A 19,140-nucleotide genomic window follows, 5' to 3' on the forward strand; every position below is an offset into this window, starting at 1 on the left:
AGTGGTAGATCTGAAATGAGGGGAAGCTCTGTTGATTTTATTATCCAAATGTGTGCAAGCTAAAATGCTGTTTTTTATTTTCCTTGCATGTCCCCCTCGGATCTACAGCAACTTTACTTCCAAGTGCACTTGTAGTGCAAAGTGGATTTGCCTTTAGTAAATAAATCCCTAGGAGTCTGTGGGTGGTAGCACCAGTGAGGAGATTTGTATTGCAGCAAAAGCTGCTTTTTACATTCTAACACATGCTTGACCACTGTTTTTATTTTTATTTTATTTTACATCCATGGTGGAGTTGGGCTTTTGATACAATAAAAATATAGAGCCAGCATGTAAAAAAATCTGAAATTTTACATAAAAATTACTTGAAACAATAATAACTGAAAATGAATGATATGTTCCCTTTAAATGCAACTCCAGGCATCTAATGGCACCACAGATTTAAATGTCAGGTTTACTTTAAAAACATACTGGTTGTCCAAAGAGTATATGCAGTGCCTTGAAAAAGTATTCACACCCCTTGAAATTTTCCACATTTTGTCATGTTACAACCAAAAAATGTAAATGTATTTTATTGGGATTTTATGTGATAGACCAACACAAAGTGGCACATAATTGTGAAGTGGAAGGAAAATGATAAATGGTTTTCCAAATTTTTTCCAAAAGTAAATACAGAACCACCTTTCTCTGCAATTACAGCTGCAAGTGATTTTTGGGGATGTCTCTACCAGCTTTACACATATAGAGAGGGACATTTTTGCCCATTCTTCTTTGCAAAATAGCTCAAGCTCTGTCAGATTGGATGAACAGCAATTTTCAAGTTTAGCCACAGATTCTCTAATTGGATTTAGGTCTGGATTTTGACTGGGCTATTCTAACACATGAATATGCTTTAATCAAAACCATTCCATTGTAGCTCTGGCTGTATGTTTAGGGTCGTTGTCCTGCTGGAAGGTGAATCTCCACCCCAGTCTCAAGTCTTTTACAGACTAACAGGTTTTCTTCTAAGATTGCCCTGTATTTGGCTCCATCCATCTTCCCATCAACTCTGACCAGCTCCCCTGTCCCTGCTGAAAAAAAAGCATTCCCACAACATGATGCTTCCACCGCCATGTTTCACAGTGGGGATGTTCTGTTTAGGGTGATGTGCAGTGTTAGTTTTCTGCCACAAATAGCATTTTGCTTTCGGGCAAAAAAGTTCAATTTGGTCCAATTTGACTAGAACACCTTCTTCTACATGTTTGCTGTGTCCCCCACATGGCTTCTCACAAACTGCAAACAGGACTTCTTATGGCTTTCTTTCAACAATGGCTTTCTTCTTGCCACTCTTCCATAAAGACCAGATTTGTGGAGAGCACGACTAATAGTTGTGCTGTGGACAGATTCTCCCACCTGAGCTGTGGATCTCTGCAGCTCTTCCAGACTTACCATGGGCTGCTTGGCTGCTTCTCTGATGAATGCTCTCCTTGCCCGGCCTGTCAGTTTAGGTGGACGGCCATGTCTTGGTAGGTTTGCGGTTGTGCCATACTCTTTTCATTTTCGGATGATGGATTGAACAAGTGCTCTGTGAGATGTTCAAAGCTTGGGAGATTTTTTTTAGAACCTAACCCTGCTTCTCCACAACTTTATCCCTGACCTGTCTGGTGTGTTCCTTGGCCTTCATGATGCTGTTTGTTCACTAAGATTCTCAAAAAAAACTAACTCTGAAGGCTTCACAGAACAGCTGTATTTATATTGAGATTAAATTATACACAGGTATTTACTAATTAAGTGACTTCTGAAGGCAATTGGTTCCACTAGATTTTAGTTAGGGGGGTATCAGAGTGAAGGGGGCTGAATACAAATGCACGCCATACTTTTCACATATTTATTTGTAAAACAAAATTGAAAACCATTTATCATTTTCTTTCCACTTCACAATTATGTGCCACTTTGTGTTGGTCTATCACATAAAATCCCAATAAAATACATTTACGTTTTTGGTTTTAACAGGACAAAATGTGGAAAATTTCAGGGGGTATGAATACTTTTTTCAAGGCACTGTAGGTATGTGTGCTTGTATGATTTGATAGTGATATTGTGATGTCATACTGGAAGCTCTTCTGGGGAGGGAACTAATGCAAATGGTTCTGTGCATTCTGTAAAATGCTGTGCAATACACTGACACTTATTAATACAGGAAATCATTATCAGAATTAAATTTTCTGTTTCAGGGAAACTGTATCTAGAATGGCATGCACCAATAAGTAAAGAAACGTATCACACTGACTTTGTTTTTTATTGGCTATAGAGCAGTGATCATGGTGCACAGGGAGGAGTAGGGACAGGGGGAGAGCACAGCATTGCAGTAGGTCAGGCCTCCCCCTGTGCGAAGTTAACCCTTTCACACAAATGGCTCAGCCTATCCCCCAACTAGCAGGGACATCTTCTAGCTCCACAGCTGGCAACAAACGGGTTAATTTCTGTAGGACTTTCAGCCAGCAGAGCCCAGACCTTAGCTGACTGCTTGCTGACTTTAGTTTCCCATAGTGCTTATGCTGCAGGACAGGAATTCAGAAGGTGAGTCCTGCTGGAACTCTACCTGGCGGAAGGTAACAGTTTATGACTTAGATTAACAGGACAGGTTCAGACAACACTACGCATCTATATCAGTGATTATCTGGCTGTAAGTTATTGGAGAAGAATAAGACGTAACTAGCTTTCTATATAGAGAAGGCGGAGGCTTTGATCATTAACCCCTTTGTTGCAGGAGTACCCGAAACAACGTTTTAGGATATACTTCAGAGGACGTTCGGTTTACTCGGGAGCTGAAATTCCCTAACAGTCCTGATCCGGTTAGCCCTGCTGATGCCACATGCAGTCACGCATTGCTAGGCATGCTTCTCAGAAGAGGAGCGAGCAAAGGGGAGATGCAGAAGAATGAGTGTCTCAGTGCCTCCTTCACTCTTAGGAGGTGGCTAATCAGATCCGGGTGGATGACCAGTTTCTCTCTCTCTCTCTGCCATGGAATGCTGATTGCATGGATGTCCCCTGCCGGTTTGGAGATTTTGCAGCTGGCATGAGGTGTAGGTTTGGGGAAGGGAGGGTCAGTCTTTATTTTTTTTATGATGGAGGGACAGAGAGAGGGAGATGAAAGGAACAATTTACATCCAACGTCCAAGGTCAAGATTGCTAGAAAAGAGAATAAAAGAAGAATGTAAAAAAACTTGACAAAGAAAATATACAAGAGTTCACTATAACAAAAGTTAGAGTACCTGCTGTTTCTCTTCAGGATCCTCAGGGGAGGGCTCTGTCTCACAATACACCACTGCTTTCGTGACCAGCATATCCGGGTGTTGTAACTTAGCCTCTTTTATAGCCATGGCCAGAGCCTAGGAGGATTAAGAGGTTGGGTTAAGTGGAAAAATAAAGTATTGTCGTATACAGTACCTTGAAAAAGTATTCATGCCCCTTGAAATTTTCCACATGTTGCCATGTTACAACCAAAAATGTAAATGTATTTTATTGGGATTTTATGTGATAGACCAACACAAAGTGGCACATAATTGTGAAGTGGAAGGGAAATGATAAATGATTTTCAAAATTTTGTACAAATAAATATGTGAAAAGTGTGGCGTGCATTTGTATTCAACCCCCTCCGGAGTCAATACTTTGTAGAACTACCTTTCCCTGCAATTACAGCTGCAAGTCTTTTTGGGGATGTCTCTACCAGCTTTGCACATCTAGAGTGAAATGTTTGCCCATTCTTCTTTGCAAAATAGCTCAAGCTCTGTTAGACTGGATGGAGAGCATCTATGAAAAGCAATTTTTAAGCCTTGCCACAGATTGGATTTAGGTCTGTACTGGGCCATTCTAATGCCGCGTACACACGGGCGGACTGTATGGCGTACTTAGTCCGTCTAAACACATTTCAGCGGACAGTCCGCTCGTGTGTGGGCTTCAGCGGACTTTTTCAGTGTGCAGTCTGGCGTACTAAGTATTTCGGATTTTTCGAAATTCTGTCCGTCGTACTTTGGTTTCAGCGGACAATCCGCTCGTCAGTATGCTAGTTCGACGGACTAAGAATGGCGCATTCTCAGAAAGGATTTACACGGCGGAAGGGTGCTTTGCTGTGTATTGGACTTCCTATTTCTAGTCCCGTCGTACGTGCTGTACACGTCATCGCGCAAGCTTTCGACGGACTGTTTGTGCATCCGTGTGTGGTCAAGTCCGTTCAGTCGAAAGTATGACGGACTGTCCGTCGGATTGTATGACGGACTAAGTACGCCATACAATCCGCTCGTGTGTACGCGGCATAACACATAAATATGCTTTAAACATAACCCTTCCATTGTAGCTCTGGCTGTATATTTAGGGTCGTTGTCCTGCTGGAAGGTGAATCTTCGTCCCAGTCTCAAGTCTTTTTGTAGGCTCTAAAGCCGCATACACACGGGCGGACTGTCTGTCCAACTTAGTCCGCCGAAACACATTTCAGCGGACAGTCCGCTCGTGTGTGGGCTTCAGCGGACTTTTTCAGCGTGCAGTCTGGCGGGCTAAGTATTTCGGAATTTCCGTAATATTGTCCGTCCAACTTTGGTTTCAGCGGACAGTCCGCTCGTGAGTAGGCTAGTTGGACGGACTAAGTATGGCGCATGCTCAGAAAGGATTTACATGGCGGAAGGTTGCATTGCTGTGTATTGGACGTCCTATTTCTAGTCCCGTCGTACATGCTGTACACGTCATCGCGCAAGCTTTCAACGGACTGTTTGTTCATCGTGTGTGATCAAGTCCGTTCATTCGAAAGTAGGACGGACTGTCCGTCGGATTGTCTGACGGACTTAGTTGGCCAGACAGTCCGCCCGTGTGTACGCGGCTTAACAAGTTTTCTTCTTAGATTGCCCTGTATTTGGCTCCATCCATCTTCCCATCAACTCTGACCAGCTTCTCTGTCCCTGCTGAAGAAAAGCATCCCCACAACATGATGTTGCCACCACCATGTTTCACGGTGGGGGTGGTGTGTTCAGGGTGAGGTGCAGTGTTGGTTTTCTGACACACATAGCGTTTTGCTTTTAGGCCAAAAAGTTAAATTTTGGTCTCATCTGACCAAAGCACCTTCTTCCACATGTTTGCTGTGTCCCCCACATGGCTTCTCGCAAATGGGAATTCTTATGGCTTTCTTTCAACAATGGCTTTCTTCTCGCCACTCTTCCATAAAGGCCAGAGTTGTGGAGGACAACTAATAGTTGTCCTGTGGACAGATTCTCCCACCTGAGCTACAGTTCCTCCAGAGTTATCATGGGCCTCTTGGCTGCTTCTCTGATTAATGCTCTCCTTGCCCGGCCTTGTCAGTTTAGGTGGACAGCCAAAATAGACCTAAATAGAGACGACTATTTATTAATTAGGTGACTTCTGAAGGCAATTAGTTCCACTAGATTTTAGGTAGCGGTATAAGAGTAATGCACGCCACACTTTTCTCATATTTATTTGAAAAAATGTTGAAAACCATTTATTGTTTTCCTTCCACTTCACAATTATGGGCCACTTTGTGTTGGTCTATCACATAAAATCCCAATAAAAATACATTTACGTTTTTGGTTGTAACATGACAAAATGTGGAAAATTTCAAAGGGAATGAATACTTTTTCAAGGCACTGTATGCATAAGGACACTTTTCATCTGTGTCTTGCTTACATTTTTACTTTTTTATAACTAAAGCCCATTACCACCTTTCATAGCCTGCCCTTTCCTGAGGACCCCCCCACACACACACCTATTTAACCAGTTGAGACCCACGCTATAGCCAAATGACGGCTACAGCGCGGATCTCCTTTGCCGGGACTACGTCTATTGACGTAGTCCCGTGCACGAGCGGCCTGCGCGCCCCCTGAGGGGCGCGCGCGGCGCGCTCTGTGATCGGCGCGCTCTGTGATCGGCGAGTCTATGAGACTCGCCTGATCACCGATCCGAGCAAGGGGTCGATCCCGACCCCTTATCACGTGATCAGCTGTCAGCCAATGACAGCTGATCATGTGATATAACGGAGCCGGTAATCGGCTATTATTCCTCCTCACGCTGAAAGCGGGAGGAGAAAAAAAAAGAGCCGATCACCGGCGGCCGTGAACGGTACATCAGTCCCGATCACGGCCAGCCCTGCCAGTGCCCACCTGCCCCCTGCCAGTGCCCACCTGCCCCCTGCTTTGCCACATAAATAAAAAATGTGTCCCCCCCTGGCAGTGCCCACAGTGCCACCCAGCAGTGCCCACAGTGCCACCCAGCAGTGCCCACAATTTGCCTCAACAAAGGTGCTGCACCCCAGTGCCACATATCCGTGCCCAGCAGTGCCGCCCATCAGTGTCCAGCAGTGCCACCTATCAGTGCCCATCAGTCCCATCTATCAGTGGTACCTATCAGTGCCCCTTAGTGCTACCCATCCGTGCCACCCATCTGTGCCATCTTATCTGTGCCCATCAGCGCCGCCTTATCTGTGCCTATTAGTGCCACCTTAACTATGCCTATCAGTGCCCACCAGTGCAGCCTATCAGTGCCCACCAGTGCAGCCTATCAGTGCCCACCAGTGCAGCCTATCAGTGCCCACCAGTGCAGCCTATCAGTGCCGCCTCATCAGCGCACTTCAATGAAGGAGAAAAATGACCTGTTTGCAAAATTTTATAACAAACTATTAAACATGATTTTATTTTTTTGCATCTTTTTTTGTTTGTTTAGCAAAAAATAAAACTCCGAGCTGTAATTAAATACCACCAAAAGAAAGCTCTATTTGTGGGAAAAAAATGATAAAAATTTCATTTGGGTACAGTGTTGTATGCCCGCGCAATTGTCATTCAAAGTGCATCAGCGCTGAAAGCTGAAAATTGGTCTGGGACTGAGGGGGGTTTAAGGGCCCAGTAAGCAAGTGGTTAAAAAGAATGCATTGGATTAACCATTCTCAGCCTGGCTTCTGTGGAACCATAGGGTTCCTCTAGAGGTTACCAGGGGTTCCTCGGTTTGTGGCCGATTGATCTCCCATTTGACGATATCTTCATAGATCCGGGGCCAACTCCGTTTGGCAAAGCCAGCAACATGATAGCAATTATCTATTGTAGCTGTCTGGGAGGTTGGCATTCTGACCACCACTGTTGGGATGGCTCCTTACTCCTTAGATCTAAAAGTTTTTTTAGGAGTTCCTCGGAGTGAAAAAGGTTGAGAAAGGCTGCACTGGATACTTACCTTTTAATAAAGCAATGTCCAATGAGTTCAGTCCAATGAGATCATAGTTTCTTCCTCTTCAGTGGGGCAGTGTCCTGATGATCAGTGCAGCTCCAACAGTGCCCATCGGTGCTGCCTGTAAGTGCCAATCAGTGAGGCCTATCAGGTCCCATCATTTCCACCTATCAGTGCTGCCTCATCAGTGCAGCCTATTGGTTCACATCATTGCAGCCTCATTGGCACACATCAGTGAAGGAGAAAATGTACTTATTTACAACATTTTATAGCAGAAACTAAGAAACTTTAAAAAAAAAAAAAACATTTTTTGGTATTTTTTCATTTGTTTAGCAATAAAATAAACCCTGCGGTAATGGAATAGCACCAAAAAAAAAGCTCTGTCTCAAAAAAAAGTATAATGGTTGTCATTCAAAGTGCGACAGTGCTGAACACTGAAAATTGGCCTGGGCAGGAAGGAGATGAAAGTCCCCAGTAGGCATGTGGTTTAAGACAGAAGGTTTTTTATCCTAATGCACTTTATGAGTTAAGATTAATAAAAAAAGCTTCTGTGTGCAGCAGCCCCCCTAATACTTACCTGAGCCCCATCTTGATCTAGCGATGTTGCAGGAGAGACTGGGCTGTCAGCTGAGACAGCAGCAAAGTACCATTGGCTCCCGCTGCTGTCAAAGTCATTGAGCCAATGAGAGAGAGAGGGGGCAGGGCGGTGCCGCGGCTCCGTGTCTGCATGGACATAGGGAGCTGCGTCTCGGCTCTGTGCAACCATAGCAAGCTGTTTGCTGTGGGGACACTCGGCAGGAGGAAGGAGTCAGAGCCGAAGGGGGACCCGAGAAGAGCAGGATCTGGGCTGCTCTGTGCAAAGCCACTGCACAGAGCAGGAAAGTATAACATGTTATTTAAAAAACAAACAAAAAAATAAAAAAACCTAACACGAAATTTTAGCATCACTTTAAAGTAAAAAAAAAAAAAACTTTTGCCTTTTTAACCACTTTAACATCAGCAATTATTTTATTGTATGTTAGTTGGTATGCATCACCTGCTCTTGATCCACATCTTCATCCCCTGTAATAATTATCCTCTTCTCTATCCTTGTCTCAGAGAATCCACCCTTTACAGTCTGCACATACAGAAGATGAAATTAGATTGCAGTTACAGGAATGAAGGAATGAAAAGAGATGGAATTAAGTTAAGTAGAATATATATTGCTGTATTGTAAACGGTAGTCATTATATAGTTATACTTAAGTTATTTTCATTTTGTTGTCATGTTTTTGATGTTGATGTTTTTCCTTGATAAAGGAGGTATGCACGATATGGCCAAACATTTGTGGACTCCTCACCATCACGCATACCAATATGGAAAAAAAGTATGTGGATACTCTTCCAAAATATTAAGTTCAGGTGTTTCCATTAAATAATTGTGGTAGTGCTACAGCATTCATCCCCTATCCACACCAGTTTGATTTGGCAATTCCAAATCCCATGACAAGTCACGCCCCATTGTCGGCAATGGAACTATTCAAATTGCCGCGACTCATGCACTACTTTTTGCTGATTTCATCGCGACTTGCATAGATTTTTGTTGTATGAAGTCGCAAGCCACAATGAAATCTCAGAAGTAGCACAATTTCAAAGCTGCACCTGTGTAAATGGGGGCTCAAACCTTTTAGCCGATTAAGATAAGCCCAATGCAAAAAAAGAAATAAGCGAAAAGGGCAAACATGACTAGGGGAACAGGGGAATCAAGGAAGGTATAGGGCTAACTTTTAGAACCAGGAGATTTGAGGTTACTTACCAGGACTGGCTAGTTTGTAGATAGAGGAGGAGATGTGGAGCATCTTCAAGGAGTGATTTGAAAGTCTTTAAGTAGTTGGAAGCAACGGACGAGGAAGAAACTTCCCATTTTGCTTTGTATCAGTTCTATTTTCTGGTTGTTTTGGCCAGGCGGTTGGGGTCTTTGGAGGTGTTCAGAAATTGACTGTTATCTCATATTAGGGACCCATCTAAGGTATGGAGTCCTCTGCTGAATACCATTTAATGGTGGGTCAACTAGGAAGTTGGAATATGGAGGTATCTGTGGAGAGTTGGGATTTTCCCTGAGCCAGTGTGGTGTGGCTGGGGACCTTTAGACCTCATTCACACTGAGGCAGTTTTCAGGTGTTTTAGTGCTAAAAATAGCGCCTGAAAAGCACCTGAAAACTGCCTCCCATTCATTTGAATGGGTGCTTTCACACTGGGGCGGTGCGCTTGCGGGGTGGTAGAAAAAGTCCTTCTAACAGCATGTAAAAAGTGCTCCAAAAACACCCCTGCCCATTGAAATTATTAGGCAGCGTTTCCAAAGCACCTTAAAAGCGTTTCAAAACTGCCACAAAACATGTCTATATTTTTTTAAGGTCACGCGACCTTAAAAAAAAAAAGCGTCCCGCTAGTGCCCGAAAAGCGCCGCAAATGCAATGCTAAAGCACTGCAAAAACAAACACCGCTTTAGCGGCTGTTTTAGCAGCGCATAAGTGTGAAAGGGGTCTTAAGTGGTCACACAGATACAAACCTGCTGTTTGTTCTTTTGTGCCTCCGAAGACCAGCAACCTTTATGGTCGTTGTTATTATCATTACTGTTTCTGTTTTAAGGAATATCATATATTTTGGTTGCTTTGTTAATAAATGGCCGACATGGCCACATTTTTACTCCAAAATGATATTTGTCTTTAGATAGAATGGGTAAGAAGGGTGAGGGGGGCACAGTGGGGGGGCAAGTGGCTGATGACAGCTGTTTTGCCCTAGTCATGTACTTTCAACCTTGTATCAATAGTTTGGGGTAGGCACTTTTCTGTTCCAGTCTGACTGTGCCCCTCTGCCCAAGGACAGCTATATAAAGACATAGTTTGAGGAGTCTGGAGTGGCCTCCACAAAACCCTGACCCTGGAAAAAAACGCATAGTCTCACCTTAGTCACATGGGTGGTTGTGGAGGAGGACAAGGTTTCTGCGGTGGCAGTATGGGAAACCTAAAGAAGGATTGAAATAAATTCTTGGCAAATTTTATCTGGTGAAACAGGCAGCAGCCTGCAAATAACCTGTGAATTGAATGATTCATTGGCGCTAAATCTTTTATAGCAGTGTAATTCTTGGGTAACACTTACATGATGGGTGCGAGTGACATCTGCTTGCAGTGCCTGGGAGCTTTCAGCAGATGCTGCTGCTCGTGTTGTGTCTGCGACAGCTGCCTCTGTCCTACTGTCCTCAGCCTGAAATACAAAGAACGCATTCACTAAACCTGACTCTTGTAAAACATTCTGCATATTTAACAGATGACAGCGTGAAACCCCTATACAGTATTGGCTAGGTAAATGTCCACAAACAGGAGGCAGGATTTTAAGACCGAAAAAAGGGAATCTTGTAGTCTGTAAAACCAGAACAATAACCATGAACCATCAAACTGCACTTAAAGCAACTTTAACAATCTTTAAAGCCACCTGTAGACGGACCTGGATGAATTTCGATCCATCTAAGGGCAGGCTGGTTGTCCTGAAATTAATCCATTTATTGACTTCAGTACAACCAGCTTGTTTTTTTTTTCGTCCAATCATTGCCAACGGCTATAGCCACCAGCAGTGATCATCGTATCATACCAGTGGGGAAGGAACCTCACCAGCTGAACACAATAGCACTGCAGGAGCAGGAGGCTGAAGGAAAGAAAATTATATAATGTATGGCCTTTCTAAGACATGCCAAAGTGTTCTCTTGGCATGTCACTGCATAACGCAGATCTAACATCAGATTAAATCTGGCCATACACCCAAATATTTATTTTGTTCAGCTTGCAGGCTGAACATAAGAAATCTAGTAGATTTGGCCATATTTCGCTCAGTGTATGGCCAGCTTTAGTTTTCACGGTAAGTGCTTAAATGCTAAATAACTGTAACCCAGAGGCTAGAGTTAGAGTGGCGATTTAATCTCTTGCTACTAAGAGATATAAAGTGACATTGGGGGTTATTTTACGAAAGGCAAATCCACTTTGCACAACAAGTGGAAAGGGGGTAAATTGGTGGGACAGATGAGCAGGGTGGTACAGTGGTGGGGCAGATGAGCCGGGGGGTACAGTGGTGGGGCAGGTGAGAAGGGTGGGTATAGTGGTGGGGCAGATGAGAAGGGGAGGTATAGTGGTGGGGCAGATGAGAAGGGGAGTACAGTGGTGGGGCAGATGAGAAGGGGGGTACAGTTATGGAGCAGTGATCCGAGGTGTGGAGTTGCAGGAATTGCGGCTGATCGGAAACATGAGAGTGCAAGATGTTAATTTCTCACTACTAAAGTGGTTTACAGCATTTACTTTATAAAAAATCCTGTTCATGATTAAGTGTGTGAAGTTGACTTTTTTTGTTATAAAATCAGCACGCTCAATTTCTTTGAAAACATTTTTCGGCACACTGTGCTCAAAGGTTGCCTACCCCTGACCTAGCATTACTATGCCACCTTGGGCACAATGGTTACAGACTGTTTGAGTACACCAGGTAAGTTTTATTGTAAAGGGTTGTTCCAGTCATTGGTGTTACAGCATAAAATCTTACCAGTGTTGGGTGTACAGTATGTGAAGTGACAGTATGACTGCTGACTACAGGCTCCTTCTCATCCACCTGCCAAAATATAAAGAACTGTTAAAATGGGAAAAAGGATAGAAACATTATCAAACTTTGGATGGAAGATGAATAATGAACACCATTATGACTTTGTCTGAGTTTTCTGCAAACACAGAAGGAAAGTTTTCCTTTGGAGAATATGCCTCCTGAGCCCACCCATCAAATTAAAGGACGAATTTGAAGGTTCAGGAGTCATAAGGCCGCGTACACACGGGCGGACTGTTCGCCCAACTTTGTCCGCTGAACAGTGTTTGGGCGGACAGTCCGCTCGTGTGTGGGCTTTCAGCGGACAGTTTCAGCGGACAGTTGGACGGACAAGGTTTTTCGGAAATTCCGAAAAACTGTCCGCTGAAACCTTGTTTCAGCGAACAGCCCGCTCGTGTGTAGGCTTGTTCGTCAAACAAAGTTGCGCGCATGCTCAGAAAGGATTTTCACGCCGAAAGCTATAATGCAGTGTATAGGACGTCGTATTTTTCGTCCCGTCGTACGTGCTGTTCACGTCATCGCGCACGGTTTCAGCAAACTGTTCGTTCGTCGTGTGTGGGCATGTCCGTCCATGCTAATTTTGAGCGGACTGTTTGCTGAAACTGTTGGACGGACAAAGTTGGGCGAACAGTCCGCGCGTGTGTACGCGGCCTAAGGCTTTGCTCAACGAGATTTGCATATAACTTTAGCTGTCTATAGTGAAATCTATGCCTCTTGTTTTGGCTAAAAATACCTTATCTTATATATATTCACGTAATATAAGTGTGTGTATGTATATGTGTATATATATATATATATATATTATATATATATATATATATATATATATATATATATATATATATATATATATATATATACACACACACACACATACACATATATACACACACATATACACACACTTATATTATGTCCACTTAAGGACCACCCTATAGCAGATATACTGCTACAGGTCGGCCCTCCTGCACAGAATCGCGTGTATATAAATGTGATTCTGCACTTTTGCCTAGGGGGCACGTACACCCGCTGCTGGAGGGCTGCTTCTGCTGTGATTACTCACAGAAGAAGCCGATTTGCGGGTGCCAGACAGTGGATATCCACTGGCACCCACCGATTGTCAGACAGAGAGACACAAAACGGAGCTCTGCCTAAGTAAACAAAGCAGAGCTCCGTTCTGACAGGGGGGGATGTGCCAGATTTTGTTTCCCTGCAAGGAATACAACTCAACACTTCCCTTAGTAAAAGAACCTAACACAATACACACAAACACTGGCTAGGCACATAGTTATCCCTTTGAACGCCCCTGATGTTTAACTCCTTCCCAGCCAGTGTTGTTGGTACAGTGACAGTGCATATTTTAACACTGATCACTGAGTTCCCACAAAGTGTCAGTTCGTGTCCCATTGTCCGCTGCAATATCGCAGTCTCGCTATAAGGTCGCTGATCACTGGCATCACTAGTATAAAAAATATATAAGTAAATAAAAATTCCAGTATACGATATGCCATAGTTTTTAGACCCTATAACTTTTGCGCAAACCAATCAATATACACTTATTGGGATTTTTTTACCAAAAATATATAGCAGAATACATATTGGCCTAAATTTATAAAGAAATTATTATTATTTTTTTTAATTGGACATGTTTTATAGCAGAAAGTAAAAAATATATATTTTCTTTTTCTAAATATTCATTCTTCTTTTGTTCACAGCACAAAAAAAAAATGAAAAAACGCAGTGGTGATGAAATACCACCAAAAGAAAGATATTTGTGGGAAAAATGTATTTGGGCACAGCATTGCATGATCACAAAATTGTCATTTAAAGTAGCGCACTGCCTAAAAATGACCTGGTCATGAAGGGGGGCTAAATCTTCTGGATATACAATTTATATATATATATATATATATATATATATATATAAATATATATATATATATATATATATATATATAAAACACAAAAGGATTCCTGCATATGAAATTTAATGAAAAAATTAAAACAATACAAAAAAAAAAAATCAATAGTGTTAAAAGTTAACAGTTTTGGGCTATATTGATAACGCCCATCATCAAAACCACACACATCCTTATATATATTTATAGATATATAAAATAGTGATGCTACTGTGAGAATTTACAAAGGCAGGCACATAGTCAATCATATTTATAGTGGATCATATTCTATGAAAACTTGCAAAATGATATTGCAAGATTTTGGTTGGCCAAATAGAATGGCAGGGGGGTGCATAGAATATAGGCATGTGTCTACCCTCTAATAAAGCCAACACTTTATTAGGAATGACAAAATTACAGGTTTGTTTTAAACAGGCAAACCAAACGGTGCAAAGGGAAGTAACCTAGTTATTTATTGCTCGCACTACAGTAAACTAACAGCCCATTGACTGCTAAAAAAATGCTCATTTGAATAAGACACTGGGGTTGATTTACTAAAACTGGAGAGTAGAAAATCGTGGGCAACTCTGCATTCTCCAATCAGCTCCCAGGTTTATTTTTCCAAAGCTTAACTGAACAAGCCGAAGTTAAAAGCTGATTGGCTACCACGCAGAGCTACACCAGATTTTGCACTCTCCATCCAATTTTAGTAAATCAACCCCACTGTCTTAATAAAGCAGAACTAAACTGTAAAAAAAGATGCTAAGAGGAGGAAGAAAATTTGATGTGGAGTGCAGTGTACACTAAAGGGGCCATTTATGACATCTGCAAGAAGCCAATAATGGAGTTGTATGCCGGGGCAATATGATTCCAACTTGGATATGCAAAAGGTATATTATTATAAGTCACCCAATATTTGAAGAGTGAAGATGTTGGGCTGAAATAAAACCCAGAAGATGACAGTGGCGTTATATCAATTGCTTTGCAGACCTGTAGTGGCTTTAGTTGTGCTTTAAATGCAAATAGTCTCTAACATGAATACAGGTAAGTTCCGTAACCCTTTATGCAAGCCAGTCTTTATACAAGTTAGGCTGCTTGAGTGCACATATATAATAATTGCATGCAGAATTTATATACTCGGTAATATTGGGGTATACATCTTTCTCCATGTGTACTCATAGTTTCATAGTTAGTTAGGTTGAATAAAGACACCAGTCCATCCAGTTCAGCCTGAGTGAGTGTCTACAATTGTCCCTATCCCTGTATATTGCACACTCGGTCCTTACCCTCAAGGAGCCCACAATCCAAGGTCCCCATTCATATACTAGGGCCGATTTTGGACTGAAGCCAATTAACCTACCTGCATGTCTTTGGATTGTGGGAGGAAGCCCACGCAGGCACAGGGAGAACATGCAAACTCCATGCAGGTAGTGTCGTGGTTGGGATTCGAACCAGCAACCCTTCTTACTGCTAGGTGAGAGTGCTAACTGTAGAGAAGTTAAAACGGGGAGGGGGTCAGATGCATTCCTATATAACATATAGAGGGCACCATCTGGAAGCTTATGTGATTCTGTTTTTAGCAGAATGAACTTGTGTACCTTAATAGAATGTATTACATAATCTTACCTGAGTGGTTTGCATGGAAGTAATCTGTATATTTGTGATTTTCTCCCCATCTGTGCTGCTAACTGTACTCACACTGCTGACGACATGCTTCTCTGTCCATTGTGACTGTGGGAACAAATAAATTCATTACCATGAGAGGACATTACAGCAGACTGCTATGGGTACTATCTGTATGATACATAGAACATTTTAAGGCCACGCACAATATCAATTAGAAACATGCACGGGATAACTATTAATAAAATGAAGAAATATATGCATACAAAGTACATATACTCATGATGCCATGTGACTAAGCAGATGACATTCAATATATTACCTGGCTTGGTGGTTGGCTGCCAACGTCATGCAAGTCAAAGGTAACAGATAATACAGGGGCATGCAAACAGAGGTTGCAGGATAGTTATGGTATAATACAAACAGGATGGTCAAGAACAAATGTGGAATGGGGAATATGGAGAAGTGTGCTTGGAGATTTCATGCACTTTTTTAATACATTCCATGCCGTTAAACCCTTAGGGATGGATGGAAAACTGGAGAAGCCAAGTTGTGGTATTCAGAAATACAACATTGATAAGCAGCGGTTTCCAGTGTTGTAGAGTTGTACCTCTGTTATTTCCTCCTCCTGCTTGTCTTCATCGCGTACTTCCTGCGGAGCTGTTGCAGGATTATTCTCTGTGCCACCAGCCCCATCACCCTGGTCTCGATGCAGTTCAGGAAGGCTGCGGGTGAAATCCTCGAAGCCTACATTGGAGTGGTAATCTCCAATCACTGTGAAGTCCACCTCAGCTTCCAGACTGGATGTAGAGCTGACGGTTATGCTTGAACACTTCCTCTCAATGCTTAGTTGGTTTTCTTTTAGAAGGCCAGCTCCTTGTTCCTCGTCACCTGCTGTTCGCCCTTCCTCTGTCTCCCTGCTGCTCACTCTCTGGGGGAATTCAAAAAGCCATGATGGGAAAGTCACAGTGAAATAGGTGGCTGGTGAAGAGGTGAATTCAGATGAGTTCAGACAGATGCGTGATTTTGCCCTTCCATAAAAGTTTGCAATGCAATTTTAAAATTACGAATTAGAAAACTAGATATATTCTGTGAAAATACATACAGTACAAGTAGAAAAACTACACATGTACTGGTTTAATTATACTGAGGTTGCTGAGAACACCCCTCTCACCTTATTGTTTGCTTAAAGAAATAGTCCATTTGAGAATTAAGAAAATTATATATGGAACTTATTCTCAGCTCATCACCACTTGATCAATGTCAACATTCCAAAATATATATACAGCCCTAACAGATTTATGTCTAGGGTAATTAGAGCAACAATTACATTTAACACTTTATATTAAGAAAAGAGCTGATGAAGAAATACAGTACATCTAGGATTTCTAAATCCAATTTATATGGCTATATGCACATTGGGGCAAACCATCCTAATTATCACAAGTTCACATGTACAGACAACACAAATTTAGCTCTGGACAAAAGAAAAGCAGCTTTGTTGGTCATAGCAACCAATTCATACCCAAGTTTTGACTTTCTAACCAATGCCAACTGGATATGACTAAGTGCAGGTAGCGAGAAACGCGTCACCCTTCTTGTCCCCTTCTGTGTCAATGACAGCTTAATGTATATGTCTCTCTTTCTGCAATAAAGTGGATTGCATTGGAGTGTGGCTATCCGGATGTTCTTTGTTGTTTTTAGTACACGTTGCAAGTCAACACCCAATTGGAAAATGTGTGGGGTATGTGTATGAGTGGACCTACCTGGAGCGGCTTTTCCTTGTTCGAATGTCAACTGGATACTTATTGCCTGCTATGATCAAAGACACTTTTCTTCCTCTCAATTGTTTTAAAAAGAATTCCATTGTACAGCCATCCACAGAAGTGATGCCGTAAAAACCTATAAATCTGTGACTATCTGAAGATCATTTGTACATAACATGTTTTACATTAAAATAAATATGAAAAGACATGAATTTCTTTGCAAGGCAGTAGTGGAATTAAGAGGGCAAAATCAGGGCGTTCATGGCCCTGACCTGAAAATGGACAGTCCCGACTTTCCTATATCCCTGGTCCGGCAGGGAGACCTCTCTGAGGGCACATGGGATATCCCTTTCCTCCCAGGATGTTGGTTCAAGAGGTTGACTCTAGAGCAGGAGAGAAGGGTTAGAGTGAAGGATTCCCAAGGAGCAAACAGCAAGACCCGCAGCACGATGCATGAGACTGATGCTGGGCACTACAGCATCAAGCGAGGCAAAGGTGGACTCAGATTCACTAGGCTGTATTAAATGATTATGAGATGTAACAGCGAAGGGTATATTCTACTTTCTGGCCACAGTTGGAGAAAAAAAAAAATAACACACGATTTGCGGAAAAGAAAGAAAAAGAGACAAAGGAGCTCTTGTATGAAATCTTGAGGATTGCGGAGTTAATTTCTAGCACAGCCAATGAGGTTCCAGCTGTGTTTAACCTGCACTCTATGTTAAAAGGTTTGTGGATACTTGACCATCACACCTACAGTATATGAGCGTGTTGAACATTTTGTTCCAAAATCATGAGCATAAATATTAAGTTGCCCTCAACCCTGTTGGGGCTATAGCAACCTCCACTCTTTTGGGAAGGTTTTTTACAAGATTTAGGCGTGTGTCTATGTGAATGTGTGCCCATTCAACCAAAAGAGGATTTGCAAAGTCGAAGACTAATGTTTTACAATTAAACCTGGTTCGCAATTGGTGTTTCAGTTTATCCCAAAATAGTTCAATGGGGTTCAGGTTGGGGCTCTGTGCAGGCCACTCACAGTCCTCCACATGAGACCCATATTGAAACCATGTGCTTCCATACCTGTGTTTGTGTACAAGGACACAGTCATATTGGAACAAAAAAGGGCCTTCCCCAGACTGTTGCCATTGGGCTGGAAGTGCACATTTTTTTTAAATGACCTTGTAGGCTGTGTCCATAAGAGTAACTTTCCCTAGACACATCTGAACTAATTTAGAGAGATGTCCACATACTTTGACCATAAAGTAGGTGTGATGGACAGGTGTCCATATAGTTTAGGTTACAAAATGCAAGCTGCAATCCACCTAGATGCTATGGCTATGGTTTTTAGGCAAACTTTTCTAAAAGGAAGAGATAGGGGTTAAGAGACATAGGTAAGTAGAAGGAAATAAGAGTTAAAAAAAAAAAAGAATATCTTTTGAAATAGAGCTGCATATAACTATGTTTCTTCAAGTAGTTCAACTTGGCCTTGACACCAAACATGGTTTAAGACAGTACAAGCTCTTTCAAGTTTTAATGCAGCCCAGTGAATCAGTGTCCATATGCAGAGCACAAAAGCAGGATCACAGCAGCCTCAGTGCAGTGAGTAGGGAGGAGGTGGGATGGAGATTAGTAACCTTTTCTTTTCCATAGAGGTGCAAAGCGCAAGACATTTTTTTTTTTCAGTCCACTCATGTATTTAACATGGGGCATGAACTGCAGAATATCTGCCAAGTATTGGTTTTCCCAGGTGAATAAGAACTAGCTGCCAGAGCCAATGATTCACAGTAGTGTCACTGGAAGCGCTTATTCCTGGAGTGCAGGAGATGTATTTTACTGATGCTGCCAGTTTAGCCGTGGCTGCACCCCTTCATTTAGCCCTCCTCCAGAAACTCCCTCCCGTCTCCTCTTTAGCTTCCATGCTTTTCAGCCTGATATTTGGGGGACGGGGTATTTTAAGCCAGACGATACTTCAGCCAGAAGCGAATGTTGGGAGGATTTTGGTACAGACAGGCAGACAGATCCCACTACGACATCATGCCCCCTCAG

General features: G+C 42.4%; 1 protein-coding gene across 11 annotated transcripts in view; it reads right to left on the reverse strand.

The window, feature by feature from the left end:
- Positions 1-2,256: 2,256 nt before the first annotated feature.
- The window catches only part of EPB41L1 (erythrocyte membrane protein band 4.1 like 1), a 209,251-nt gene continuing 192,367 nt past the window's right edge, over positions 2,257-19,140 (reverse strand). For 6 of the 11 annotated variants that reach the window (XM_077459075.1, XM_077459070.1, XM_077459073.1 and 3 more), the window contains 9 exons: positions 17,370-17,480; positions 15,942-16,262; positions 15,335-15,439; positions 11,757-11,822; positions 10,332-10,436; positions 10,137-10,196; positions 8,231-8,311; positions 3,252-3,368; positions 2,257-3,168 (listed from right to left, as the gene is read on the reverse strand). In XM_077459075.1, the coding sequence (XP_077315201.1) occupies positions 3,160-3,168; positions 3,252-3,368; positions 8,231-8,311; positions 10,137-10,196; positions 10,332-10,436; positions 11,757-11,822; positions 15,335-15,439; positions 15,942-16,262; positions 17,370-17,480 (975 nt within the window). In that variant the 3' untranslated portion in view covers positions 2,257-3,159. The remainder of the gene's footprint in view (positions 3,169-3,251; positions 3,369-8,230; positions 8,312-10,136; positions 10,197-10,331; positions 10,437-11,756; positions 11,823-15,334; positions 15,440-15,941; positions 16,263-17,369; positions 17,481-19,140) is intronic. The other 5 variants (XM_077459078.1, XM_077459077.1, XM_077459079.1 and 2 more) reach the window with 2 other exon arrangements.

Source organism: Lithobates pipiens, unplaced genomic scaffold (assembly GCF_037356315.1).
Source record: "Lithobates pipiens isolate NorthernLeopardFrog02 unplaced genomic scaffold, aLitPip1_a1.2 Scaffold_28, whole genome shotgun sequence".
NCBI lineage: Eukaryota > Metazoa > Chordata > Amphibia > Anura > Ranidae > Lithobates > Lithobates pipiens.